This window comes from Oncorhynchus masou, chromosome 3, assembly GCF_036934945.1.
Source record: "Oncorhynchus masou masou isolate Uvic2021 chromosome 3, UVic_Omas_1.1, whole genome shotgun sequence".
NCBI classification, from domain to species: domain Eukaryota; kingdom Metazoa; phylum Chordata; class Actinopteri; order Salmoniformes; family Salmonidae; genus Oncorhynchus; species Oncorhynchus masou.
In genome coordinates this window covers 33,129,721-33,157,695 of record NC_088214.1, presented here as the reverse complement: position 1 = coordinate 33,157,695, position 27,975 = coordinate 33,129,721, and the positions used below count along the sequence as shown (strand labels likewise).

At 42.8% G+C, this 27,975-nt stretch overlaps 1 protein-coding gene across 2 annotated transcripts; it reads left to right on the top strand.

Annotated features, from left to right (window-relative positions):
• Window positions 1-330: 330 nt before the first annotated feature.
• LOC135514903 (IgGFc-binding protein-like) lies at window positions 331-27,975 on the top strand. 2 transcript variants are annotated; one of them, XR_010451746.1, is made up of 24 exons: window positions 331-543; window positions 835-875; window positions 1,188-1,435; window positions 5,853-6,408; window positions 6,547-6,743; window positions 6,836-7,216; window positions 7,687-7,988; window positions 8,198-8,463; window positions 8,772-8,825; window positions 8,925-9,062; window positions 9,319-9,581; window positions 9,679-9,763; window positions 9,880-9,954; window positions 10,079-10,216; window positions 10,557-10,816; window positions 18,120-18,204; window positions 18,287-18,601; window positions 19,490-19,698; window positions 19,820-19,976; window positions 20,256-20,689; window positions 25,101-25,230; window positions 25,600-25,763; window positions 27,400-27,443; window positions 27,777-27,975. XR_010451746.1 is itself a non-coding variant. In XM_064938619.1 (23 exons), exons 1-22 carry the CDS (start codon window positions 467-469, stop codon window positions 25,716-25,718), a joined length of 4,530 nt encoding a protein of 1,509 aa, XP_064794691.1. In that variant the 5' UTR covers window positions 331-466; the 3' UTR covers window positions 25,719-25,763; window positions 27,777-27,975. The 2 variants fall into 2 exon arrangements, 1 of the variants encoding a protein (XP_064794691.1); XM_064938619.1 differs by lacking the exon at window positions 27,400-27,443.

The following is a 27,975-nucleotide window of genomic DNA, read 5'->3' as shown; positions in this document are numbered from 1 at the left end:
TTCTTCCAAGGAGGAAGTGTTATGCAGTGATACCAAGTTCAATAGAGTACATGCATTGTCTGTTCCTTTGCCTTATGATTCTTAGATGGGTCTAGCTAGCTCCGAAGAAGTGAAAAACAGTCTGGTTTCCTCATAATAAAACTGCTTTGTTTGATTATCAGCTATCTTTAATAGAACACTAATCTTGTTACTGGGTGCTGACACCCTTTACAGTAACTATGTCTTAATCAATGCTGTCAACTCAATGTCTTTTTGACGCCATACACTTGACCCCTCCCTTTCCTGTTTGCCCCTCCCCCTTTCCCTGCCCACTGCTCTGGGCCACCAGGACCCTTTAGTCTGCACGCTTTACCCTCCCTAGTCAGAATCAGAGTGAGACTCCAGTACTCCCCACTCTCTCTATATAGTGAGTGTAAAGAGTATTTTATCTTAGCCTCCATAACGGTACACAACTAGAAGAACACCCATGCTAGGAGGCACCTACATTGGGTTGCTGGCTACAGCAGCCCTCCTCTCTCTGCTACAGGACGGGACTTACGGAAGGTGAGTCTCACTGTCATACGGTCTGTTATTTAGCATCTAACGTACTCTTAGTTACTCTCTCTCTCTATGGCTGTGTCTTACTCTTTCAATTGTATGATTTACTGTCTTCATTATTATCATGTCAACATTAGTATAAATAATAAAAATGCTGAACTTTAGTTTGCAACTTGTTGTCGGATGCACCATGACATAGAGATTACAATGTCGATGTGTAGGCTAACAATAAAGTGTTTTACTTTGATATCAATTTCTCTCCCACTGTTTTGATTTGATCCGAATGTCTTCTTTCAGTGTTGAGGGTGACAGATCATCAGTTACAATGAGAGATGCAGGTATGAAACAGTATCAAATACAAATAATGCTAAGCATTGTTATGCGTTTTTTACATTCTCAAACAACACAATGATTGCTGAAGGAGAAGTGGGATTTGTCAGTAGAACTAGCAACCTATTCATCAGTCTGACTTATAGGCTACACCTTTGTCTGGATTTTGTTAAGTGCAGTGTCATCACACCCCAATTGCTACATTAACTTTGGACAAAAACCCACCTTTATTAAAGACCTAAACACAGAATAGTTTTTTTTTTAAACGACTACTTAAATTGACTATTCTCTCTCTTGTTCTCTCTCTCGCTCTCTCGCAGGGACCTGCACTGTCCACAGCAACTTCCACTACAGCACCTTTGACTGGGCCAACTTCCGATTCATTGTCCCCTGTACCTACGTCCTGGCCCGGCTGTGCTCGTCCTCTGAGACCCATCTGTCCCACTTCAGTGTGGAGGTGAAGAACGAGCAGCGAGGGAACTCCTCTGTATCTCCTGTTCTGCAGGTCAATGTGGAGGTGGAGAACCTCAGGGTCTCCCTGCACAAGAGACAGAACCACCGGGTCATGGTGAGTACAACATATGTTATTATTATAAATCAAATCAAATTTATTGATATAGCCTTTCGTACATCAGCTGATATCTCAAAGTGCTGTACAGAAACCCAGCCTAAAACCCCAAACAGCAAGCAATGCAGGTGTAGAAGCACGGTGGCTAGGAAAAACTCCCTAGAAAGGCCAAAACCTAGGAAGAAACCTAGAGAGGAACCAGGTTATGTGGGGTGGCCAGTCCTCTTCAGGCTGTGCCGGGTGGAGATTATAACAGAACATGGCCAAGATGTTCAAATGTTCATAAATGACCAGCATGGTCGAATAATAATAATCACAGGCAGAACAGTTGAAACTGGAGCAGCAGCACAGCCAGGTGGACTGGGGACAGCAAGGAGTCATCATGGCAGGCAGTCCTGAGGCATGGTCCTAGGGCTCAGGTCCTCCGAGTGAGAGAAAGAAAGAGAGAGAGAGAATTAGAGAGAGCATACTTAAATTCACACAGGACACCGGATAGGACAGGAGAAGTACTCCAGATATAACAAACTGACCCTAGCCCCCCGACACATAAACTAACATAAACTACTGCAGCATAAATACTGGAGGCTGAGACAGGGCCAAACAGGAAAGATATAACCACACCCACTTTGCCAAAGCACAGCCCCCACACCACTAGAGGGATATCTTCAACCACCGACTTAACATCCTGAGACAAGGCCGAGTATAGCCCACAAAGATCTCCGCCACAGCACAACCCAAGGGGGGGCGCCAACCCAGACAGGAAGATCACATCAGTGACTCAACCCACTTAAGTGACGCACCCCTCCTAGGGACGGTATGAAAGAGCCCTAGTAAGCCAGTGACTCAGCCCCTGTAATAGGGTTAGAGGCAGAGAATCCCGGTGGAAAGAGGGGAACCGGCCAGGCAGAGACAGCAAGGGCGGTTTGTTGCTCCAGAGCCTTTCCGTTAACCTTCACACTCCTGTGCCAGACTACACTCAATCATATGACCCACTGAAGAGATGAGTCTTAAGTAAAGACTTAAAGGTTGAGACCGAGTTCGTGTCTCTCACATAGGTAGGCAGACCATTCCATAAAAATGGAGCTCTATAGGAGAAAGCCCTGCCTCTAGCTGTTTGCTTAGAAATTCTAGGGACAATTAGGAGGCCTGCGTCTTGTGACCGTAGCGTACGTGTAGATATGTTCGGCAGGACCAAATCAGAGAGATAGGTAGGAGCAAGCCCATTAGCAGTAAAACCTTGAAATCAGCCCTTGCCCTGACAGGAAGCCAATGTAGGGAGGCTAGCACTGGAGTAATATGATCAATTTTTTGGTTCTAGTCAGGATTCTAGCAGCTGTATTTAGCACTAACTGAAGTTTATTTAGTGCTTATCCGGGTAGCCGGAAGGTAGAGCATTGCAGTAGTCTAACCTAGAAGTGACAAAAGCATGGATTAATTTTTCTGCATCATTTTTGGACAGAAGGTTTCTGATTTTTGCAATGTTACGTAGATGGAAAAAAGCTGTCCTTGAGACAGTCTTGATATGTTCTTCAAAAGAGAGATCAGGGTCCAGAGTAACGCCGAGGTCCTTCACAGTTTTATTTGAGACGACTGTACAACCATTAAGATTAATTGTCAGATTCAATAGAAGATCTCTTTGTTTCTTGGGACCAAGAACAATCATCTCTGTTTGTCCGAGTTTAAAAGTAAAAAGTTTGCAGCCATCCACTTCCTTATGTCTGAAACACATGCTTCTAGCGAGGGCAATTTTGGGGTTTCATTGAAATGTACAGCTGTGTGTCATCCGCATAGCAGTGAAAGTTAACATTATGTTTTCGAATGACATCTCCAAGAGGTAAAATATATAGTGAAAACAATAGTGGTCCTAAAACGGAACCATGAGAAACACCGAAATTTACAGTTGATTTGTCAGAGGACAAACCTTTCACAGAGACAAACTGATATATTTCCGACAGATAAGATCTAAACCAGGCCAGAACTTGTCCGTGTAGACCAATTTGGGTTTCCAATCTCTCCAAAAGAATGTGGTGATCGATGGTATCAAAAGCAGCACTAAGGTCTAGGAGCACGAAGACAGATGCAGAGCCTCGGTCGGATGCCATTAAAAGGTCATTTACCACCTTCACAAGTGCAGTCTATGTGCTATGATGGGGTCTAAAACCAGACTGAAGCATTTCGTATACACATGATTGTCTTCAAGAAGGCAGTGAGTTGCTGCGCAACAGCCTTTTCTAAAATGTTTGAGAGGAATGGAAGATTCGATATAGGCCGATAGTTTTTTATATTTTCTGGGTCAAGGTTTGGCTTTTTCAAGAGAGGCTTTATTACTGCCACTTTTAGTGAGTTTTGTACACATCCGGTGGATAGAGAGCCGTTTATTATGTTCAATATAGGAGGGCCAAGCACAGGAAGCAGCTTTTTCAATAGTTTAGTTGGAATAGGGTCCAGTGTGCAGCTTGAAGGTTTAGAGGCCATGATTATTTTCAGCATTGTGTCAAGAGATATAGTACTAAAACACATGAGTGTCTCTCTTGATCCTAGGTCCTGGTAGAGTTGTGTAGACTCAGGACAACTGAGCTTTGAAGGAATACGCAGATTTAAAGAGGAGTCCGTAATTTGTTTTCTAATAATCATGATCTTTTCCTCAAAGAAGTTCATGAATGTATTACTGCTGAAGTGAAAGCCATCCTCTCTTGGGGAATGCTGCTTTTTAGTTCGCTTTGCAACAGTATCAAAAATGAATTTTGGATTGTTCTTATTTTCCTCAATTAAGTTGGAAAAATAGGATGATCGAGCAGCAGTAAGGGCTCTTCGGTACTGCACGGTACTGTCTTTCCAAGCTAGACGGAAGACTTCCAGTTTGGTGTGGCGCCATTTCCGTTCCAATTTTCTGGAAACTTGCTTCAGAGCTCGGGTATTTTCTGTATACCAGGGAGCTAGTTTCTTATGAGAATTTTTTTTAGTTTTTAGGGGTGCAACTGCATCTAGGGTATTGCGTAAGGTTAAATTGAGTTCCTCAGTTAGGTGGTAAACTGATTTTTGTCCTCTGGCGTCCTTGGGTAGACAGAGGGAGTCTGGAAGGACATCAAGGAATCTTTGTGTTGTCTGTGAATTTATAGCACGACTTTTGATGTTCCTTGGTTGGGGTCTGAGCAGATTATTTGTTGCAATTGCAAATGTAATAAAATTGTGGTCCGTTAGTCCAGGATTATGAGGAAAAACATTCCAAAAAAAAGATCCACAACATTTATACCACGGGACAAAACTAGGTCCAGAGTATGTCTGTGACAGTGAGTGGGTCCAGAGACATGTTGGACAAAACCCACTGAGTCGATGATGGCTCCGAAAGCCTTTTGGAGTGGGTCTGTGGACTTTTCCATGTGAATATTAAAGTCACCAAAGATTAGAATATTATCTGCTATGACTACAAGGTCCGATAGGAATTCAGGGAACTCAATGAGGAACGCTGTATATGGCCCAGGAGGCCTGTAAACAGTAGCTATAAAAAAGTGATTGAGTAGGCTGCATAGATTTCATGACTCGAAGCACAAGCATTTTCTTTGTAAATTGAAATGAGCTATCGTATATGTTAGCAACACCTCCGCCTTTGTTGGGATGCACGGGGGATATGGTCACTAGTGTAGCCAGGAGGTGAGGCCTCCTTTAACACAGTAAATTCATCAGGCTTAAGCCATGTTTCAGTCAGACCAATCACATCAAGATTATGATCAGTGATTAGTTCATTGACTATAATTGCCTTTGAAGTAAGGGATCTAACATTAAGTAGCCCTATATTGAGATGTGAGGTATCATGATCTCTTTCAATAATGACAGGAATGGAGGAGGTCTTTATCCTAGTGAGATTGCTAAGGCGAACACTGCCATGTTTAGTTTTGCCCAACCTAGGTCGAGGCACAGACACGGTCTCAATGGGGATAGCTGAGCTGACTACACTGACTGTGCTCCTGGGTTATAATGGTTTATTGGTTCTACTCACTTTCACATATGATTTAGGCCTTTCACATTCCAACTGGCCACGTTGATGTTAGGTAATGTATCTAGACCCAGGAAAATGTGCTATTTGTAATTGAGTCATTGTAAATTCACTGCATAATAGTGCTGAACTTAGTTACTCACTGGGTCTAAAAGTTCATATACTGTATCTGCCATGAACTGATAAACTGAAAAAGTATTTACTACAGTACAACAAAGTTCAGAGTTGGTTATACAATGATGTACAAGAATATGAAACCTTATCAGATTTTTGAAAGTTATATGGGACATAAGAGGGTTAGTATTTTGTCCCCTATTCCAAAGTATCGAACACATTGATCCAGTACATTTTACTACATGCTACGGTAAGAACGGCAAAGAAAGACCAGTCTTTCAAGTAAATCGATCTTTATCATGTTTTCAGGTCAACGGCATTTGGAAGAAACTCCCCCTGAGCCTCAACGGTGGCACCATCAACATCCGAGGCAATGCGGCTTCCGTCGTCCTGGAGACTAACTTCAACCTTTTTGTATCCTATGATGACTCCTGTGCCGTCCATATCACCGTCCCCGCCTCGTATTCCGGTAAAGTCTGCGGCATGTGCGGGAACTTCAACCACCTGAGAGACGATGATTACCACACGGCTGACGGTTCTGAGGCTTCAACCGCTGCCACGTTTGGCCAGAGCTGGCAGAGCCAGAAGGCCTGTCAGTCAACCGCTGTCCCCAATGATTGTCCCCCTATGGAAGAAGCAGAGTACGCTAGCGAGCCCTACTGTGGGTCCCTGGTCTCCAGGCACGGGCCCTTCGCAGAATGCCAGTCTGTCCTGGGAGCCGAGAGCTACTTCCGGAGCTGTGTGGCGGGGATGTGTGGAGCAGGTGGTGGCCTGGAGGTGCTGTGTGAGGCCCTGCAGTCCTATGCTGATATGTGCCTCAAGGCCGGGGGGCCTGTAACTGCCTGGAGGAACTCGACTATTTGTCGTAAGTTGTTTTATGGTTTCCTATTTTGATTACTAACCTTCCTGCTGTAATTAACTATTGAAGTTGGAAACAACTTGATGATGGTGATAGCCTTCCAGACATTTGACTAAATTCTCTGCCCTTTCTTTCCCTCCCAAGCCCTGGAGTGTGGAGCAAACAGCCATTACAACGCCTGTGCCGAGGGCTGCCCTGAGGCCTGCTCCGTCATGGACGCCCAAGGGGCGTGTGGAAGCCGTGAGGAAAGGTGTGAGTGCAACCCCGGCTTCAAGCTCAGTGGGGGGAGGTGTGTCTCTGCAGAGGACTGTGGCTGCTGGATGAATGGAGTGCACTATGAGGTAAGGAATAGATTTAGGTTGATAGCAAAATATCAACACAGACAGACATTAAGAAACACACACACACATCTCTTTTCTTCACCTTTTTCCAGAAAGGAGCGACGTTCATGGACGGTGAATGTGATCGTGTGTGCCAGTGTATGGGCGGGGGCAGACTCCAGTGTTCTGCTTCCTCCTGCGCGGACGACGAGGTGTGCAAGGTCAAAGAGGGGGTCAAGGGTTGCTTCCCCTCCAGCCCGGCCATCTGCCGCGTCTACGGAGACCCCCACTACATCACCTTTGACGGCAAGGAATACACCTTTCAGGGGGGCTGCAGCTACACCCTGGCCAAGACGTGTGGCGGACACACACCCATCCAGTTCTCAGTAACGGGCCAGAACTGGAACCCGGGGAGCGAGAGCAGTGCTAAGCTGGCCGCAGTGGTTCTGGAGACCAAGGATCTGCATTTGAAGATAGATAACTACAGTGTTACAGTAAGAATGAAAACTATGACATTTTGAAATAATCTTTCTTTACTTGTGCAGATACTTTTTCCTATTTTGCCAGTTTTGCCTTTTGCCTTCAGAACCTTCAATAATCATCTCTGGGTGTGCGGTAGATCCTACCTATTATTTACTTGTGACATTAACATGCATTGCTGACCCACTGGACCTTGCCCTCCTATAAACCACACCCCACTTCCCTGTATTGCTTTGGTACAACAGTTCAAAGGAACTATGTAGAGAATTAGAGAATCAAACTATGTCTATCCCTTATATGTTTTTATTTGTATTTGCAACTGTTCAGTGTACTTTAGTCTCTACAATTTGTCCAATGAGACAGTGGAGACATACTCTATTCCACACAAAAATTATATTGAATTTAGTTCAGTTCTACTTTCATCTATTTTACTTGGGTCCACTCTACCTTACTCTGCGCTACCCTTCCCTACTCTCCACTGCAGGTGAACCATGTTTGGCAGAGTCTTCCTATTGCAGTAACCGGCACATATGGCGAGGTGAAGCTGTACAAGAAGAAGCAGTACACTGTCATGGAGACGACCTTTGGCCTCCGGATGCTGCTGGACGATCATCACAGGCTCTTCCTGCAGCTGGACGAGCGCTACAAGGGTGAGATGTGCGGCCTCTGTGGTACCTACTCCAACGACCAGGGGGATGACTTCCTAACCCCAAACGGCACCAAACCCGAGACCAATGAGGTCACGTTCGCCAACAGCTGGAGAGTGAAGAGTCCGGAGGACGATCAGTGAGTGGGTTGGACGTTTTGAACCATAACGGTAACATACTGTACGGTACATTATGTTACCGTTATGTTTGTAGTGGATGAGTGTATCCAGCCGTTAACTGAAAAATGCAGAACTGTCATTGTATCCTCAACCCTAATCTTTGAATATATCAATAAATCCAATACACAACACCACAACACCATCTCCTCTCCGTTCCCCTCTTCTCTAGCTGTGTTGCTTCCCCACCTGCCCCTCAACCATGTGACTCCCATTTGGACAACCAGGGCTACCAGGAGTGTTCCAAGCTGCTGCGTGACACTTTCAAGCCCTGCCACCCATTTGTCCACCCCACATCCTACATAGACAGCTGTATGTCTGACCACTGTGCCTCCGGCGGGGACATGCATGTGACATGCTACTCTCTGAAGTCCTACGTGACCGCCTGTCAGGTGGCCAGTGTTACCTTGCCCCCCTGGTTTAATGACACTGCCTGTGGTGAGTGTGATATGGTATGGTTGTTTTCGTAATGATGATGATGCTGCTGCTGAACACCGTACTATGATTGTAGGGTGGTTGGCTCACCCCATCCATCATCAAACACTTTGGTTGTTTCTGTAGTCTTCAACTTGGATCCTTCATTCCTTCCTCCATTCTTCTTTTCCTTCCACTCTTGCATCCCTTATTCCTGCCCTCTTTTTCCTCCCCTCCTTCCTCCTTCTCTTACTTTCCCCTTCCTACCATCCACCTGAGGCTTGTCTAATGTGTTCCTGTGAAAAACCCTGCTGTCTGTCTTATAATTGCAGATAGCCTACCTGGCCCTCCCACAAAACCACCAGTTACTACACCTGACAATACATGTAAGAACGTTGACCGCATGCTTTTCCAATGGCAGCATTTCCATTTCTTTGATACCAGCTGGTTCATTTGGTGACTGAGTTTTCTATGGCATCCTACAGTTTGTCCTCTAGACTGCAACTTTGACAACAGCGAGTGTGGGTGGGAGCAAATTGTTCAGGACAGTTTTGATTGGAGAAGACAGAGAGGCCCAACCCCGTCTGACCTCACAGGGCCAACCCAGGACCATACCACAGGAGGTGAGAGGTTACGCGGTCACATGGTTGTGTCCCCCCCAAAAAATCAGAAATTACCAAATGTGCGTCATCCACTGTTTCTGAGATTTCAATGAACGAGACAATACATGGTTGTAGCCCATCGTCTTGTACAGACAGTGATATATAAATGACCTATCTACATAGTGGACACCATAGACATCATAGAGGCTAGCCATTTCAGAGCTAATGTGCTGGGAGTCGTGACGTTAAAGAGTGTATGTGTATGTTTGTTGATCAGGTGGCTCCTACATGTACATTGAGGGCAATGGTGTGTACTACGGAGACTCTGCCCGTATGATAAGCCCTAAGTGCCAAAAAGGGGCGACAAAATACTGCCTGCGCTTCTGGTACCACATGTACGGACAGGCCAAGGCCATGATTCTCAATGTCTACCAGCTTGACGAGCACAACAAACACAGGAAACTGTGGTCCAAAGCCAATAACCAGGGCTCCACATGGTATCTTGCCAAAGTGGATATCAATATCGATGGGTCATTCCAGGTAGGAGAAGGTATCAGAGGTTTTTGAGAGGGTTAAATAGTGTGAAATGATTGTGATATTACACATTTTCACCCAACACAAAATGGCTCTGTTTCAGATCATCGTGGAGGGAATCCGAGGCTCTGACCCTCAGTCTGACGTGGCATTTGACGACATCTCCATCCATTATGGATCATGTTCAGGTGAACATTGTAACTATCACAGGGAGGCATGCTACCTGTACATCTAAACACTGGATGTCAGATGGGGAATCATTTACCCTTTATGACCAATGCCATTCCTCTGCTTCCTCTGGCAGGTTCCTCAACAGGTGTTGTTGGTGGACCTTCAGTTCCTCCCCCAGTTGAAAAAGGATCATTTGTCCCACACTCAAGTATATTACATCTATAGACTTCTTTTCTTATTGAAATAAAAACATCTAAGGTACTTCAGAATAATGGGTTAAAATGTTGGACTCATATTGACTTTTACAAATGTTTCCCATGTTCCCTGCTCAGTCTGCAACTTCGATTGCACTTTCGAGGAGGACCTCTGCAGTTTTACCCAGCTGATGACGGATTCTTTTGATTGGACAAGGCACAGTGGCTCCACCCCCACTGCAATGACTGGGCCATCGGCTGACCACACTAAAGGAGGTAGGTGTTCTTAGGACTTTTACCCCAAACTAAACAACAAAATATGATCATTGTTGTCGATGATGGACATCGTAATGCCTTGTCTGAATGGTTTCAAAAACTCTAATGCTCAAACAGGAAACCTGAAAGTCAAAATTGCATTGAAGGACTTACCCTGTACTATTCTTTCTGCTCCATTAACTTCAATGGCTGAATTGCAAGACCTACATCCTTACATAAACAATCTGTCCCATTGCTGTATGAACTCCAGATAGAACCCCTAATAAAACCTACTGCTCTCAAAAGGAATTTCATCTGTAACCCTATCTCTAATCTTATCTAATCTACTCTTGCCTATAAGATGTCGGTCACTACTTGTACATCGAAGCCAACAATGTGTCTAACGGAGACACGGCTCGCCTCCTCAGCTCTGAGTGTTCTGACCCCGGTCTTCAGTGTCTGCAGTTCTGGTACCACATGTCCGGTTCAGCGGAAACTATGGGCCTGCACGTCTACATACTCCAGGACCGCAGCGCCGACAAGGTATGGTGGAAGAGGAACAACCAGGGAGACTGCTGGCAACTAGCCCAGGTGGATCTGAGGACCACTGGACCTTTCCAGGTGAGTGAGTTATGTCACATTGGTCTTGGTTTAGCCTCTGACCTTCCCTCTGGAGGTTGGAACAATTAAAGGTCCAATGCAGCCATTTTTATATCAATATTAAATCATTTCTGGGTAACAACGAAGTACCTTGCTGTGACAGATTTCCATTCATATTGGCAAAATAGCTTTTAGGAAAAAAATATGCCTCAAGCTAGAATTTTGCTAGGACTGACTGGGAGTGGTCTGAGTGGAGAGGGGAAAACTGACAACTCGCTGTTATTGGCAGAGAGGTTTGGAACTCTCTTTCTTATTGGTCCCACGTCATCAGAGCATGACGCATGCTGAATGCGGAATGAGAGAGAACTCGGGTTTGTTGTTTTGAAAGTTTCAGGAAAAGTGTTTCCTTAAAAAAGAAAAGCCTTCCTGTTTAATTTGGATCACTTGCCAGGACCGGTATCATCTGTCGCAGGATACTACCAAACCCTAAATTCTTAAGAGCTGATGGTTGGTGAAGCAGCTAGCATAGATGTTGCTGTGTATGTTCAGAGCCATATTCCTGTAAAGCTTATGAGGATCTCATGGCAAATGTTGTTGAAGTGTCATTGTTGCAGGTTCACCTGCCACATCTAAAACCTCTTCTCTCGGGATGCTGTTAAAGGCCACCAAGTGATAACAGTCAGAATTAGAGTAATATCTGTGCAATACTTGATAGTGTGTGTGTGATGTTAATAGAGAGGTCTATTTTCTGGGTAACCTGAAAATTGACTGGTTAGCCACTAGCTGTCCTCTCAAGAGTACGCTTTTAACTGTGATTAATATCTGTAATTTCACCCAGGTTATCACTCAACCAATTAGAGGGCATACCTGTAGTGTTGGATCTGTGACATCCACTGGTATTGATCATATCTTCACGAATACTGCAGAGCTTTGCTCTAAATAAATATCAGTTCCCATTGGCTGTAGTGAACATAACATTGTGGCAATAACAAGAATAGCCTAAGTGCCAAAAGGTTGGTCCTGAAGTAATTCATAAGAGATCACACAAAATGTTTTCTCAGGACTCTTTTGTTGAAGATGTACAAAATGTATGTTCATCTGATGTGTGTGAGGAAGTGAATGCAGATGCAGCACTGGAAGTATTTGTAAAACAATGAATGACAATTGTTGACAAGCATCCACCTGTTAAGAAATGTACTGTGAAAATTGTTAATTAAGAGCACCCTGGATTGATGATGAATTGAAAAAGGGTATGCTACAAAGAAATTATGCAAAAGAGGTGGTCAATTTGGTCAACTTAGTGTGGGAGAGGTGGAAAAACTATTATTATCCATCAGTAATGATAAGCCACCAGGAATAGACAACTTTGATAGGAAACTATTGAGAATGGTAGCAGACTGTATTGCCACACCTATTTGCTCTATCTTTAACCTAAGCCTTAAGGAGTGTGTGTGTGCACAGGTGTAGAAGGAAGCTAAAGTAATTCCTCTACCTAAAAATGGTAAAGCACCCATGACTTGCTTTAACAGCCGCCCAACCAGTTTTCTGCCTATTCTAGTTAACTGATGGAAAGAACTGTGTTTGACCAAAAACATTGGTTAAAATAAATGGATAATAAATGGATGATAAGATAATAGTTGGAACTGTATTGTTAGATTTGAGTGCACCCTTTAATCTTATTGATCATACATTCTTATTGAAAAAACTAAATTGCAATGGTTTTACGTCACATGCTATCACGTGGTTGGAGAGTTAGTAATCCAATAGAAACCAGAGAGTGTTCTTCAATGAAATCTTCTCTAACATCAGATAGGTACAGTGTGGTGTCCCTCATGGCAGTTGCCTTGGGCCGTTAATCTTCTCTATTTTTACGAATGATTTGCCACTGGTCTTACACAATGCTAAAATGACTATGTATGTGTATGATTCCACACTCTATATGTCAGCACCCAAAGCCAGTGAGTTCACTGAAATTCTAAATAAGGAGTTACAGTCAGTATCATAATGGGCGATTAATACAAAACTGGTCTTAAACTAAAGGCATTGTATTTGGCCCAAAGCATTCTTTATTACCTAAACCTCAACTGAAGTTGTGCATAAATGGTGTGACCATTGAGCAAGTTGGGGAAGATAAACTCTTAGGTATAACATTGGATGGTCAATTACCATGTTCAAGTCATATTGAAAAAGTTGTTGGGGAGATGGGGAGGGCTATATCTGTTAAAAAACAATATGAACATGCATGCCAGTCTATCCTGGTTGTGTTGATGAGAGATTAACTGCTTCTCTTCCAGTTTTTATGAGAAATAGTATTGTGATGAAAATTCAAGATTGTCTGCACAATCAAATAACTCAGCTCAGCAACACACAGAGACTTCCGGCGCCGACAGAGATGGCCGCCTCGCTTTGCGTTCTTAGGAAACTATGCAGTATTTTTTTTATGTGTTATTTCTTACATTGGTACCCCAGGTAATTACATACAGTCGGGAGGAACTATTGGATATAAGAGCAACGTCAAATCACCAACATTATGACCAGGAATATGACTTTCCCGAAGCGGATCCTCTGTTTTGCCCACCACCCAGGACAATGGATCGGATCCCAGCCGGTGAACCAAAACAACGACGCCGTATAAGTGGTAGACAAAGCGGTCTTCTGGTCAGACTCCAGAGACGGGCACATCGCGCATCGCTCCCGAGCATACTACTCTCCCGAGCATACTACTCATGTCCAGTCTCTTGACAACAAGGTAGATGAAATCCGAGCAAAGGTAGCATTCCAGAGAGACATAAGAGACTGTAACGTTCTTTGCTTCACGGAAACATGGCTCACTCGAGATACGCTATCGGTAGTAGGTACAGACAGCTGGTATCTTCACGCATCGCGCCGACACAAACAAGCATGTTTCTGGTAAGAAGAAGGGAGGCGGTGTATGCCTTATGATTAACGAGACGTGGTGTGATCATAACAACATACAGGAACTCAAGTCCTTCTGTTCACCTGACTTAGAATTCCTCACAATCAAATGTCGACCGCATTATCTACCAAGAGAATTCTCTTCGATTATAATCACAGCCACATATATTCCCCCCCAAGCAGACACATCGATGGCCCTGAACGAACTTCATTTGACTCTATATAAAATGGAAACCACGTATCCTGAGGATACTTTTATTGTAGCTGGGGATTTTAACAAGGCTAATCTGAAAACAAGGTTCCCTAAATTATATCAGCATATCGATTGTGCAACCAGGGCTGGTAAAACCCTGGATCATTGTTATTCTATCTTCCTCGGGGCATATAAGGCCCTCCCCTGTCCTCCTTTCGGAAAAGCTGACCACGACTCCATTTTGTTGCTTCCAGCTTATAGGCAGAGACTAAAACAGGAAGCTCCCGCGCGCGCTCAGGTCTGTTCAACGCTGGTCCGAACAACCTGATTCCACGCTTCAAGATTTCTTCGATCACGTGGACTGGAATATGTTCCGCATTGCGTCAAAGAACAACATTGACGAATACGCTGATTCGGTGAGTGAGTTTCTTAGCAAGTGCATCGGCGATGTCGTACCAACTGAAACTATGTAAACATTCCCAAACTAGAAACCGTGGATTGATTGGTAGCATTCGCGCGAAACTGAAAGCGCAAACAACTGCTTTAAATTAGGGCAAGGTGACAGGAAACATGACCAAATACAAACAGTGTAGCTGTTCCCTCCGCAAGGCAATCAAAAATGCTAAGCATCAGTATAGAGACAAAGTAGAGTCTCATTTCAAAGGCTCAGACACGAGAGGTATGTGGCAGGGTCTACGGTGAATCACAGATTACAAAAAGAAAACCAGCCTCATCCCTGACCAGGATGTCTTGCTCCCAGAAAGACTAAACAACTTCTTTGCTTGCTTTGAGGACAATACAGTGCCACTGACACAGCCCGCTACCAAAACCTGTGGACTCTCCTTCACTGCAGCTGGCGTGAGTAAAACATTTATACGTGTTAACCCTCGCAGGGCTGAAAGCCCCGACGGCATCCCCAGCCACGTCCTCAGAGCATGCGCAGACAAGCTGGCTGTTGTGTTTACGGACATATTCAATCAATCATTATACCAGTCTGCTGTTCCCACATACTTCAAAAGGGCCACCATTGTTCCTGTTCCCAAGAAAGCTAAGGTAACTGAGCTAAACGACTACCGCCCCGTAGCGCTCACTTCTGTCATCATGAAGGGCTTTGAGAGACTAGTCAAGGACCATATCACCTCCACCCTACCTGACACCCTTGTCCCACTCCAATTTGCTTACCGCCCCAATAGGTCCACAGACGACACAATCGCAACCACACTGCACACTGCCCCAACCCATCTGGATAAGAGGAATACCTATGTGAAAATGCTATTCGTCGACTACAGCTCAGCATTTAACACCATAGTACCCTCCAAACTCATCACCAAGCTCGAGACCCTGGGTCTCGACCCTGCCCTGTGCAACTGGATACTGGACTTCCTGACGGGCCGCCCCCAGGTGATGAGGGTAGGAAACAACATCTCCAACCCGAAGATCCTCAACACTGGGGCACCACAAGGGTGCGTTCTGAGCCCTCTCCTGTACTCCCTGTTCACCCACGACTGCGTGGCCATGCACGCCTCCAACTCAATCATCAAGTTTGCAGACGACAATGCAGTGGTAGGCTTGATTACCAACAACGACGAGACGGCCTACAGGGAGGAGATGAAGGCCCTCGGAGTGTGGTGTAACCCCACACTCAACGTCAACAAAACAAAGGAGATGATTGTGGACTTCAGGAAAAAGCAGAGGGAGCGCCCCCCCTATCCACATCGACGGGACAGTAGTGGAGAGGGTAGTAAGTTTTAAGTTCCTCAGCGTACACATCACTGGACAAACTGAATTGATCCACCCACACAGAGAGCATGGTGAAGAAGGCGCAGCAGTGCCTCTTCAACCTCAGGAGGCTGAAGAAATTTGACTTGTCACCAAAAACACTCACAAACTTTTACAGATGCACAATCGAGAGCATCCTGTCGGGCTGTATCACCGCCTGGTACGGCAACTGCTCCGCCCACAACGGTAAGGCTCTCCAGAGGGTAGTGAGGTCTGCACAACGCATCACCGGGGGCAAACTACCTGCCCTCCAGGACACCTACACCACCCGATATCACAGGATGGCCAAAAAGATCATCAAGGACATCAACCGCTGCCTATTCACCCTGCTATCATCCAGAAGGCGAGGTCAGTACAGGTGCATCAAAGCTGGGACCGAGAGACTGAAAAACAGCTTCTATCTCAAGGCCATCAGACTGTTAATAAAAAGCCATCACTACCATTGAGTGGCTGCTGCCAACATACTGACTCAAATCTCTAGCCACTTTAATAATTAAAAATTGGATGTAATAAATGTTTCACAAGTCACTTTAAACAATGCCACTTTATATAATGTTTACACACCCTACTACATTACTCATCTCATATATACTGTATATACTGTACTCTGTACCATCTACTGCATCTTGCCTGTGCCGTTCAGCCATTGCTCATCCTTATATTTATATGTACATATTCTTATTCATTCCTTTGTTGTTGTGAAATTGTTAGATTACTTGTTAGATTTTACTGCATGGTCAGAACTAGAAGCATAAGCACTTCGCTACACTCGCATTAACATCTGCTAACCATGTGTATGTGACCAATAAAATGTGATTTGATTTGATTTGTAGATGTATGATTCTCTTCTTTACGAAGTCCAAACATAATTTCATAATTGTCTTCTTCAAAATATGCCTCCCTCGTTATCAATCAGTGAGGACAAAAATGTCAGTTCCTTTTGCTTTTTCCGAATCGTTAGATGTTAATTTATTTGTACTTTTGGCTGTTCTGAAATATTATTTAAGGGCATAATTGTTACTGGCAGCGGCTGTAGAAAACGGCAGCAACAGTTGTATAAACTGCCACTGGATGGACCTTCACCCTGCTATCATCCAGAAGGCCAGGTCAGTACAGGTGCATCAAAGCATCCGAGACTGAAAAACAGCTTCTATCTCAAAGCCATCAGACTGTTAAATAGCCACCACTAACATTGAGTGGCTGCTGCCAACATATTGACTCAACTCCAGCCACTTTAATAATGTAATAAATTGATGTAAAAAAATGTATCACTAGCCATCTTGATTTAATACATGTATCACTAGCCACTTTAAACAATGCGACTTTTATATGTTTACATACCCTACATTACTCATCTCATATGTATATACTGTACTCGATACCATCTACTGCATCTTGCCTATGCTGTTCTGTACCATCACTCATTCGTATGTTTTTATGTACATATTCTTTCATTCCTTTACACTTGTGTGTATAAGGTAGTTGTTGTGAAGAGGTTAGATTACTCATTGGTTATTGCTGCATTGTCGGAACTAGAAGCAAAAGCATTTCGCTACACTCACATTAACATCTGCTAACCATGTGTATGTGACAAATAAACTTTGATTTGATTTATTATACAGAGACATGATCACATGGAACTAACTCCCTTCCATCTCCAAGTACGCAAGCAAACAGCAAAATTACCTTCAAGAAATGGATAAAACAACATCTCATGGCACAATGGGGACTATGAAATGACACACACACACACACAAACACACGCACCCACAGACACACTATTACACTCTCAACACAATCAACACAATCAATTTACACACATTATTCTTTAGTAGTATTATTTGTATATTGTTGTATTTTATATTAGTGTGACTGTTCTTGTCTACCGTGTTTTGTTACTTGTCGTGTTTATGTTTTTTGGTGCACCCCAGGAAGAATAGCTGCTGCTTCGGCAAAAGCTAACGGGGATCCGAATAAACCAAATAATATTATCCAATTTACCGCATGGTGATGTTACTGTGGAAAGCCCAAACTCCTGCCCATGCAAACCTGCTGATTAGTAGGTCCTGTAGATTGTATTTTCAACCAGAAACGATCAGGGAAAAAACACGGATCAAATTCCTTCACACTTTTACTGTGTTCATTTCATCATCTGTCGTGCAAACATGACACAAAATTCAGGCAAGACACAATGTTGACTTCACTGGTCCTTTAAGCAACAAGGTGAATAGGGTCGACTGGAATGTGAGGTGTGGAAATTCTTCACTGCACCATTAACCCTGTGTTGTCATCTTAAAATGTCAGACGAGTTTCTACTCAGACATGTGTACCATTATTCATCCAGAAAGGTCCCGTTGACAAAATGTGCTTAGTGTACCTTTTTGCTATATATGCTCTGTTATAAATGTTTCTCCCTGGCTATTATTTTGATCTCAGATCATCTTCGAGGGCCGAAGAGGCACCACTGATCAATCTGATGTGGCTATAGACGATGTTTCTCTGCATCGTGGACACTGTGAAGGTAAGGGTCACTCCCTCCACAGTGAACAACACAACCACATTTGGGGTAATTGTTATAACGTTGATTTTCTTTTAACTCCTAGATCTGATTAAGCCAACAACACCAACCGAGAATCCTGTGCCAGCAGACAAGTCTACCATTGCATCAACACCAGATCCAATTACCATGAGACCAGTAACACTAAGACCAACAACTGCTGCACCAGCTCCAACCAACTCAACCATGCCATCTAAACCCTCAACAACTGCTAGGCCACAACCACCAACAACTATGAGACCAGAAACACCAGCACCACCCACAACTGAAGTACCAAGTCCACCAAGACCGACAACTGAAAGACCACAACCCCCAAGACCAACAACTGCAAGACCGCAACCGCCCACCACAGCGAGACCAAGTAAGTCTTTATGTGCCCTTGATAACACAAAGTTACAATCTTCATTCATTACAAACCCCTCCTAACACAAGTGTTATACAATCTGTGTTTTACAAATGGAAAGACACTAAGTACAAAGAAAATGTCATCTGTACTATTTCTTGCAGTGTGTGCTACATATTCTATACACTCAACCTTATATTTGAAGAGTTTTATTCCAAAACCTTATATATCCATAATCAGACATATTTGTAAATTAGCTTTTATTGTAAAAAAAAATATATGAAAGAGATTGGTGTGTTTTTTTAACTATCTAATCATGGCATGGCATGTATTTGTTTCAAATGTATCATTTGGTTTCATTTCAGAGACAAATAATCATGTTTTTTTGCTAAATGCTATACATATCCACCTCACTCTCAGAGAATAAGTAGTACTGCTAGGTTTTACACAGTGAAATGTAACAAATGACTACATTTAAAAAAAAAAATGAAACGTACAAATGATACATTTGTGACATCGATATTTCATGTTTTTAAAGCATATTTAAAACAGTAATATGAGATCTGTATGTAAAACATTTACATTTGAGTAATATAGCAGATGCTCTTACCCAGAGTGAATTACAGTAAATGCATTCATCTTAAGATAGCTGGGTGAGAACCACATGTCAGTCAAATATACAGGATACGAGCATTCCATTCCAGCTAAGCAAATTGATGTATAGCAGTTTGCCCCAATTTCTTGTGTACATTTTCATACACATCTAAAAACCTATGTATGAATAATCTGAGAACAATAATATTTTACAGACATGAATTTACCCGTAATAAGCTATCTTTTCTGGTGACGAATTGGTGGATATTGCGTTATTGGAAATAAACTCTTCATTTGCTCTTTTCTCTTTAGCACCATCGTGCCCAAACCACAGCCACTTCTCCCCCTGCATCTCCGACTGCCAGCCCACCTGTATGCACCTCCACGGCCCACCCGACTGCCACTCTGATGAGCACTGCATACAGGGCTGTGTGTGTGACGACGGCTTTGTGCTCAGACAGAGGGTGTGTGTGCCCACCCAGCAGTGCGGCTGCGTGGACAGCAATGGCAACAGCCATCACGTAAGTAACCTAGCACCCAATGAGAACTGCTTTAGAATTATGTTTGGTGTAGACCCAGTGCCCATAGTTACATGTGTGAAATCTGCAGTGTAATGACTTTAAAGATGGACTTGTATTTCAGTTTAAAGAGAGCTGGTACACTGAGCACTGCCATCAGAAGTGTGAATGTGTTGAAGATGATGGTGTGGGGGAGATTGACTGCAATAATGAATATGAGTGTGATGGGGATGCCATCTGTCTTCAGAATGAAGCTGGACTGTATTTCTGCAAGTCAACAGGTAGGCCACACTTCTCAGAAACTTCACTCTCTTAAGAACTGTCTCCCATACACTCAACAGACATTCAATTGCATTCAATGCCAGTCCCTTACAGACCTCTGTCAAGGCCTAAAGTTCTCCTGTGTTCTAAAACCATGTTCAAGACCAAATTCAGAACAGTTCAGTCTCAAAGACCTTCACTGTTTTATATCATAATTCCTATCTATGTGTTTTCTCACCATGTCCTCATGAACTTGTTGTTTCTATGGTATTAATCTTGTTTCTATTTTTGCATTCAAGGCTTCAGTGAGTGCTCTATCAATGGAGACTCAGAGTACAGAACCTTTAACAACAAGAAGCATTACTTTGAGGGCACAAACTCTCATGTTCTGGTCCAGACCACAGACCTGTCCAAGAACCAGCCAGACATCTACATCAAAACCATCAATGAGATCGTCAACCAGGATGGTGATGACAGTCATGGTGACAGTAGCCAAGGTGACAGTAGCCAAGGTGACAGTAGCCAAGGTGACAGTAGTAATGTTGACAGCAGTGATGAGGATGACAAGCATAAAGACAGCATGAGAAGGGAGAACAGTGAAGACAAGAATGATCGCAGCGATGAGGACAGTGATGAAGATAAAAGTGAGAACAACAACCGTATGCGACTCAGAGGGCTGAAAATCAGAGTCTACAACCACATAGTGGAGTTCAGGAAGAACAGGAAACTTGTTGTAAGTATTTAGGACTTATACATGATTTAATATGACAACTATAAGGTTATTCTTAACTTCTACTTCCAGTTGAAGTCAGAAGTGTACATACACCTTAGCTTTAATCTTGAGTGTATGGGGCAGTATTTTGATGTTTGGATGAAAAACATACCCAAATGAAACTGCCTATTTCTCAGGCCCAGAATCTAGAATATGCATATAATTGTCAGATTAGGATAGAAAACACTATAACGTTTCCAAAACTGTCAAAATATTGTCTGTGAGTATAACAGAACTGATATTGCAGGCAAACACCTGAGGAAAATCCAACCCCGGAGGTGCTGTTTTTCCTGAAAGCTCTCTGTTCCATTGCCTGCCTTCGCTCCATTTAAAGGGATATCAACCAGATTCCTTTTCCTATGGCTTCCACATGTTGTTAACAGTCTTTAGACATAGTTTCAGGCTTTTATGTTGAAAAATAAAATCACATTGCGTCATTGTATGGCTGGGTGCCAGCAGCGTTTTGCATACGCAACAGTTTGGAGCAGACATTTCTCTCTCTCCTATTGAATAAGGTACAGTCCTGAGGATTGATTATAAAAAACTTTGACATGTTTCTATGAACTTTACGGATACTATTTGGGATTTTCGTCTGCCCGTTCGTGACCGCTCGAGCCTGTGGATTTCTGAACATAACGCGCCAACCAAATGGAGGTATTTTGGATATAAAACAAATCTTTATGGAACAAAAGGAACATTTATTGTGTAACTGGGAGTCTCGTAAGTGCAAACATCCAAAGATCATCAAAGGTAAGCGATTCATTTTATTACTTTTCTGACTTTCGTGACCAATCAACTTGGCTGCTAGCTGTTTGTAATGTTTTGTCTGCTGAGAGAGATTTTTTTAAATCAGACACAGCTGGTGGATTACAAGCTAAACTGTGTTTTGCTTATATTGCACTTGTGATTTCATGAAAATGAAATAGTTTTAGTAATTTCATTTGAATTTGGCGCTCTGCAATTCCGGGGATGTTGACAAAAATGATCCCGCTAACGGGATGGGTGCATCAAGAAGTTATCTTCCTGTCTGATGTCTTGAGATGTTGCTTCAATATATCCACATAATTTATCTTCCTCATGATGCCATTTATTTTGTGACGTGCACCAGTCCCTCCTGCAGCAAAGCACCCCCACAACATGATGGTGCCACTCCCATGCTTCACGGTTGGGATGGTGACCTTTGGCTGGCAAGCCTCACCCATTTTCCTCCGAAGTTAACAATGGTCATTATGGCCAAACATTTATATTTTTGTTTCATCAGACCTGAGGACATTTCTCCAAGAAGTACGATCTTTGTCCCCATGTGCAGTTGCAAACCGAAGTCTGGCTTTTTTAAGGCGGTTTTGGAGCAGTGGCTTCTTCCTTGCTGAGCGGCATTTCAGGGGATGTCGATATAGGACTCGATACTTTTGTACCTGTTTTCTCCAGCATCTTCACAAGGTCCTTCGCTGTTGTTCTGGGATTGATTTGCACTTTTTGTACCAAAATACGTTCATCTCTAGGAGACAGAACACGTCTCCTTCCTGAGCGGTATGATGGCTGCGTGGTCCCATGGTATTTATACTTACGTACTATTGATTGTACAGATGAATGTGGTACATTCAAGCATTTGGAAATGGTTCCCAAGGATGAACCAGACTTGTGGAGGTCTGCAATTTTTTTCTGAGAACTTAGCTGATTTCTTTTGATTTTCCCATGATGTCAAGCAAAGAGGCACTACGTTTGAAGGTAGGCCTTGAAATACATCCACAGGTACACCTCCAATTGACTCAAATGATGTCAATTAGTCAATCAGAAGCTTCTAAAGCCATGACATCATTTTTGTGAATTTTCCAAGCTGTTTAAAGGCACAGTCAACTTAGTGTATGTAAACTTCTGACCCACTGGAGTGGAATAATCTGTCTTTAAACAATTGTTGGAAATATTACTTGTGTCATGCACAAAGTAGTTGTCCTGACTGACTTGCCAAAACTATAGTTTGTTAACAAGAAATTTGTGGAGTGGTTGAAAAACGAGTTTTAATGATTCCAACCTAAGTGTATGTGAACTTCTGACTTTAACTGTATCTTAACTGATTATTTATCATGTGCTTTCTGATTTGTTACCCCATGTCTTATTGTAACCTGTAGCCAAAGGTTTGCCACTTTGCTGGCAGAACTGAATCATCTCATTATCTACAGGATGGAATTGGATGGAACCTAGTTTCCTTTTTGGCACCCGTATTTTTCAGTTTATGTGTGTGTGTGTGTGTGTGTGTGTGTGTGTGTGTGTGTGTGTGTGTGTGTGTGTGTGTGTGTGTGTGTGTGTGTGTGTGTGTGTGTGTGTGTGTGTGTGTGTGTGTGTGTGTGTGTGTGTGTGTGTGTCTTTGTGTCTCACCCTGACCCTCATAGCCACTGGCTAGGTGCAATAAGAAAAATGGTTCATGACAGGGTTGTAGTCCATTCTAAACTTCAGATGAATGCAGAACTAGCCATATATTATCTTTTCACTTCTTCCCTACTCCTCTCCTGACCTTAAAACACACTAGCTAGGCTTACTTACGTTGGTTGCCTTTAAAGGTCGACTTTGAGCAAAAATAGCTGATCAATGCACCATCATACTAGGTCATTTAATGGTTAAAAAAAAAGATTAATAAGATATTTGGCTGCTGAAGTGCCATTTCTTACCGATATCCACAGCTTTCATTCAAAAACAATTTGTGTGAATTACATGAACACATGCTGGAGGAGTTACTGCCCAGCAAACCAACATTGGTTCTGTAACGGTTCCCAGAACATTCATCTAGGTCGCTGACAATGTTCTCATAACACAAAAACAGTCCAGTTGTAGTGATCATTATACAATGTTTGTATAAAACATTCACCTGATGTTGCAAGAACATTCCTAGAACATAAAAATGGACTTATTTTATTCTTACAACATTAACGGAATGTCCTGTGCAACCTAACTTAAACATTGTATGAATGTCATCACAACTGAGAATATCTTGTGTTTTGGGAACCTATCCCGTGTAATGTATGTAAATGTAACCACAGTGTTTCCACAACCTAATTACATGTTCTGGGAACCTTTAAAGAACTCAAAGGCTGTATTGTCAACATTCTTGAAACATCAAAGGAATGTTTTGTGCACCCTGATACCAACATGATCTGAAAAAAAAAACTTTGGAGCATATCTCTTGTCATATATCCACAATGTTACCACAACCTAATGAAACATTCTGTAAACCTTGAAAGAACAGATGAAATGTGTTCTGGGAACGTTCTTGTAACATCAGACATCGGACAGTTTTGTGTTTTGGGAACATGTCTTTTGTGGTGTCCCCACAATGTTCCCACCATTTAAAGAACAGATTTCATGTGTTATAGGAACGTTTTTGCAACATCAACCAAATGTTTTAAACAAACATGTAAATGTTCAGGGAATGGTTTGTGGTGGTTGTTACAGATGTTGTGTACAACATTTTAGTGAATGTTAGGAGAACATTCCAAGGAAATTTCATCTAAAACACTTTTGATAAATAAATAGATTTTATCCCAAAAATTATCTTAATGTTTTTGGGGTTTTATCATCCTAATGTTAGATAAAAACCTAACTATAACTTAATGAGAATCTTAGCTAATATTCTGTGAATGTTACCAGCTCGCTAGCCTCTGCATAGTCCCCAAACAACCGGATGCTCCAGTTTGCAGGGGAAATGGAAAGAGAGCCTGTGACGTGACTTCATCTTTTGGACGTTAACAAGGCAACACTCCAACACTCCTCCACATTTACCAGATTGGTTAAACAGTGTAGAACAGAACCTGCACCCAACAGTTGTTTTCTTCTTGTCAAGACCAGTATGTAGGGGATCTAGTTTCAGGCAATTATTTTACATCTGCTACGTTAGGTTACTTTCTAACTAAATTAGCTAGCTTAGCTAACAGACTAGCTACGTCGGTCGCGGTCTGCATGAACAGAATGACATATCAATGAACCACTAAAGGCACACCCCATTTCTGTTTGAGAAATCATAGCAATATTCCTACAGTGAAATAATTGTTTTCCCAAGAAATATGTGTGTGTTTAGTAGACTGCTAGCACATTTTGACTTGTTGCCATTGGGTCAGTAACAGTCTTTTAAGTCTTTCAACAGAACAATAATTAACTATGAGCCCAATTATTTGTTTCCTCATTGGTTGCTGCCCTCTGTTGTTGACAGATAAGCAAAATTACATTGAACATATGATCTCTTGCCCCATATTTCCTCCCTCTCTCTCTCTCTCTCTCTCTCTCTCTCTCTCTCTCTCTCTCTCTCTCTCTCTCTCTCTCTCTCTCTCTCTCTCTCTCTCTCTCTCTATCTATATATATATATATATATACATATATATAGCTGGATGGTAGGAGCATGCATGCCCCTGTCTCCCCAGCAAGGGGTCTGAGGATTCTGGAGAGCTCCTCTCGTATCTACCTGAAGACAGACTTTGGCCTCTCCGTGGAGTTTGATGGACACAGCAGAGCAGGTAACACCACTGTTACATCACAGCCAAAGGAAAGTTTAAATTATTGGTATCTCACCAGTCTCTCTGATAACAGGACAGTAAGATAGCTGTACAGACAGTGTTTACTGCCCAATATGTCTCTTATCTGTGGACAGATAATATTAGCATAATAGTATAATTAACATTTACACATTTTATCATATCTTGCAGAAATATGGTAACAAGGCAACATACTGTATCAATCCAAACACATATGTGTATGATGTGCTACAGACTTGTGATGTATGCTTTGTGATATACAGTAAACTGCTTTATGATATAAAGTCAACTGTTACAGAACATAGATGTACTGACAGAAGGAACTCACTTCCATGTCTTTATTTTGCATAGTAATCATCCTGCCCCACACCTACAAGAGGAGATTGGGAGGCCTGTGTGGCAACTTTGACAGCAAGAAGAAAAATTACATGATGAAGCTGAACGGTAAACAGGCCAAGATCGCCAAATAAATTGGAGAGAGCTGAAGAGTGACGGAGGACTGACTGAGCATGGAGGTACGGAGTCACAGAGACAGTGCTAGCTACCACTATCACATTAATATATGCAATATCGTGTGTATAGAGTGTACAGTATGACATCCATATTAGGAACTCCCTCACTTTTGTCAAATCTCAACTTTTAACCATCTCTTAACCAAGCAGCTACAGTGGGGAGAACAAGTATTTGATACACTGCCGATTTTGTAGGTTTTCCTACTTACAAAGTCTGTAATTTTTTTATCATAGGTACACTTCAACTGTGAGAGACAGAATCTAAAACAAAAATCTAGAATATCACATTGTATGATTTTTAAATAATTAATTTGCATTTTATTGCATGACATAAGTATTTGATCACCTACCAACCAGTAAGAATTCCGGCTCTCACAGACCTGTTAGTTTTTCTTTAAGAAGCCCTCCTGTTCTCCACTCATTACCTGTATTAACTGCACCTGTTTGAACTCGTTACCTGTATAAAAGACACCTGTCTACACATTCAATCAAACAGACCCCAACCTCTCCACAATGGCCAAGATCAGGGAGCTGTGTAAGGACATCAGGGATAAAATTGTAGACCTGCACAAGGCTGGGATGGGCTACAGGACAATAGGCAAGCAGCTTTGTGAGAAGGCAACAACTGTTGGCGCAATTATTAGAAAATGCAAGTAGTTCAAAATGACGGTCAATCACCCTCGGTCTGGGGCTCTATGCAAGATCTCACCTCGTGGGGCATCAATGATCATGAGGAAGGTGAGGGATCAGCCCAGAACTACACGGCAGGACCTGGTCAATGACCTGAAGAGAGCTGGGACCACAGTCTCGAAGAAAACCATTAGTAACACACTACGTCGTCATGGATTAAAATCATGCAGCGCACGCAAGGTCACCCTGCTCAAGCCAGCGCATGTCCAGACCCGTCTAAAGTTTGCCAATGACCACCTGGATGATCCAGAGGAGGAATGGGAGAAGGGCATGTGGTCTGATGAGACAACAATAGAGCGTTTTGGTCTAAACTCCACTCGCCGTATTTGGAGGATGAAGAAGGATGAGTACAACCCCAAGAACACCATCCCAACCGTGAAGCATGGGGGTGGAAACATCATTCTTTGGAGATGCTATTCTGCAAAGGGGACAGGACGACTGCACCGTATTGAGGGGAGGATGGATAGGGCCCTGTATCGCGAGATCTTGGCCAACAACCTCCTTCCCTCAGTAAGAGCATTGAAGATGCGTCGTGGCTGGGTCTTCCAGCATGACAACAACCCGAAACACACAGCCAGGGCAACTAAGGAGTGGCTCCGTAAGAAGCATCTCAAGGTCCTGGAGTGGCCTAGCCAGTCTCCAGACCTGAACGCAATAGAAAATGTTTGGAGGGAGCTGAAAGTCCGTATTGCCCAGCGTCAGCCCTGAAACCTGAAGGATCTGGAGAAGGTCTGTATGGAGGAGTGGGCCAAAATCCCTGCTGCAGTGTGTGCAAACCTGGTCAAGAACTACAGTAAATGTATGATCTCTGTAATTGCAAACAAAGGTTTCTGTACCAAATATTAAGTTCTGCTTTTCTGATGTATCAAATACTTATGTCATGCAATAAAATGCAAATGAATTACTTAAAAATCATACAATGTGATTTTCTGGATTCTGTCTCTCACAGTTGAAGAGTACCTATAATAAGAATGACAGACCTCTACATGCTTTGTAAGTAGGAAAACCTGCAAAATCAGCAGTGTTACAAATACTTGTTCTCCCCACTGTACTGTATATTTGACTAGGCAAGTTAGTTAAGAACAAATTGTTATTTACAATGACAGCATAGGAACAGTGGGTTAGCTGCCTTCTTCAGGGGCAGAACAACATATTTTTACCTTGTCAGCTCAGGGATTCAATCCAGCAACCTTTCAGTTACTGGCCCAACGCTCTAACCACTAGGCTACCTGCCACCCCAAAGGAATATTTTTTATGATAAGGAAATGTTATATCTTTAAAGAGCACCAACACCAAAACTGACTCATTCTTCTTTTATGTTTTCAGAGGATCATCTTCCCTTCGTAACTTTGCTTATGGCCAGCGACCTGACCTCAATGCATCAAGGCCATTGAATTTGTTTTTTTCTTTTCTTCTCATAGACAGACACATTCCTTCCTACAATGGACACAGTGCATTTGAAAGCACTTGGGTTAAAAAAGGGGTTTTGTGGACTATGGATCAATAAAGTATTCTACTTCTTCCA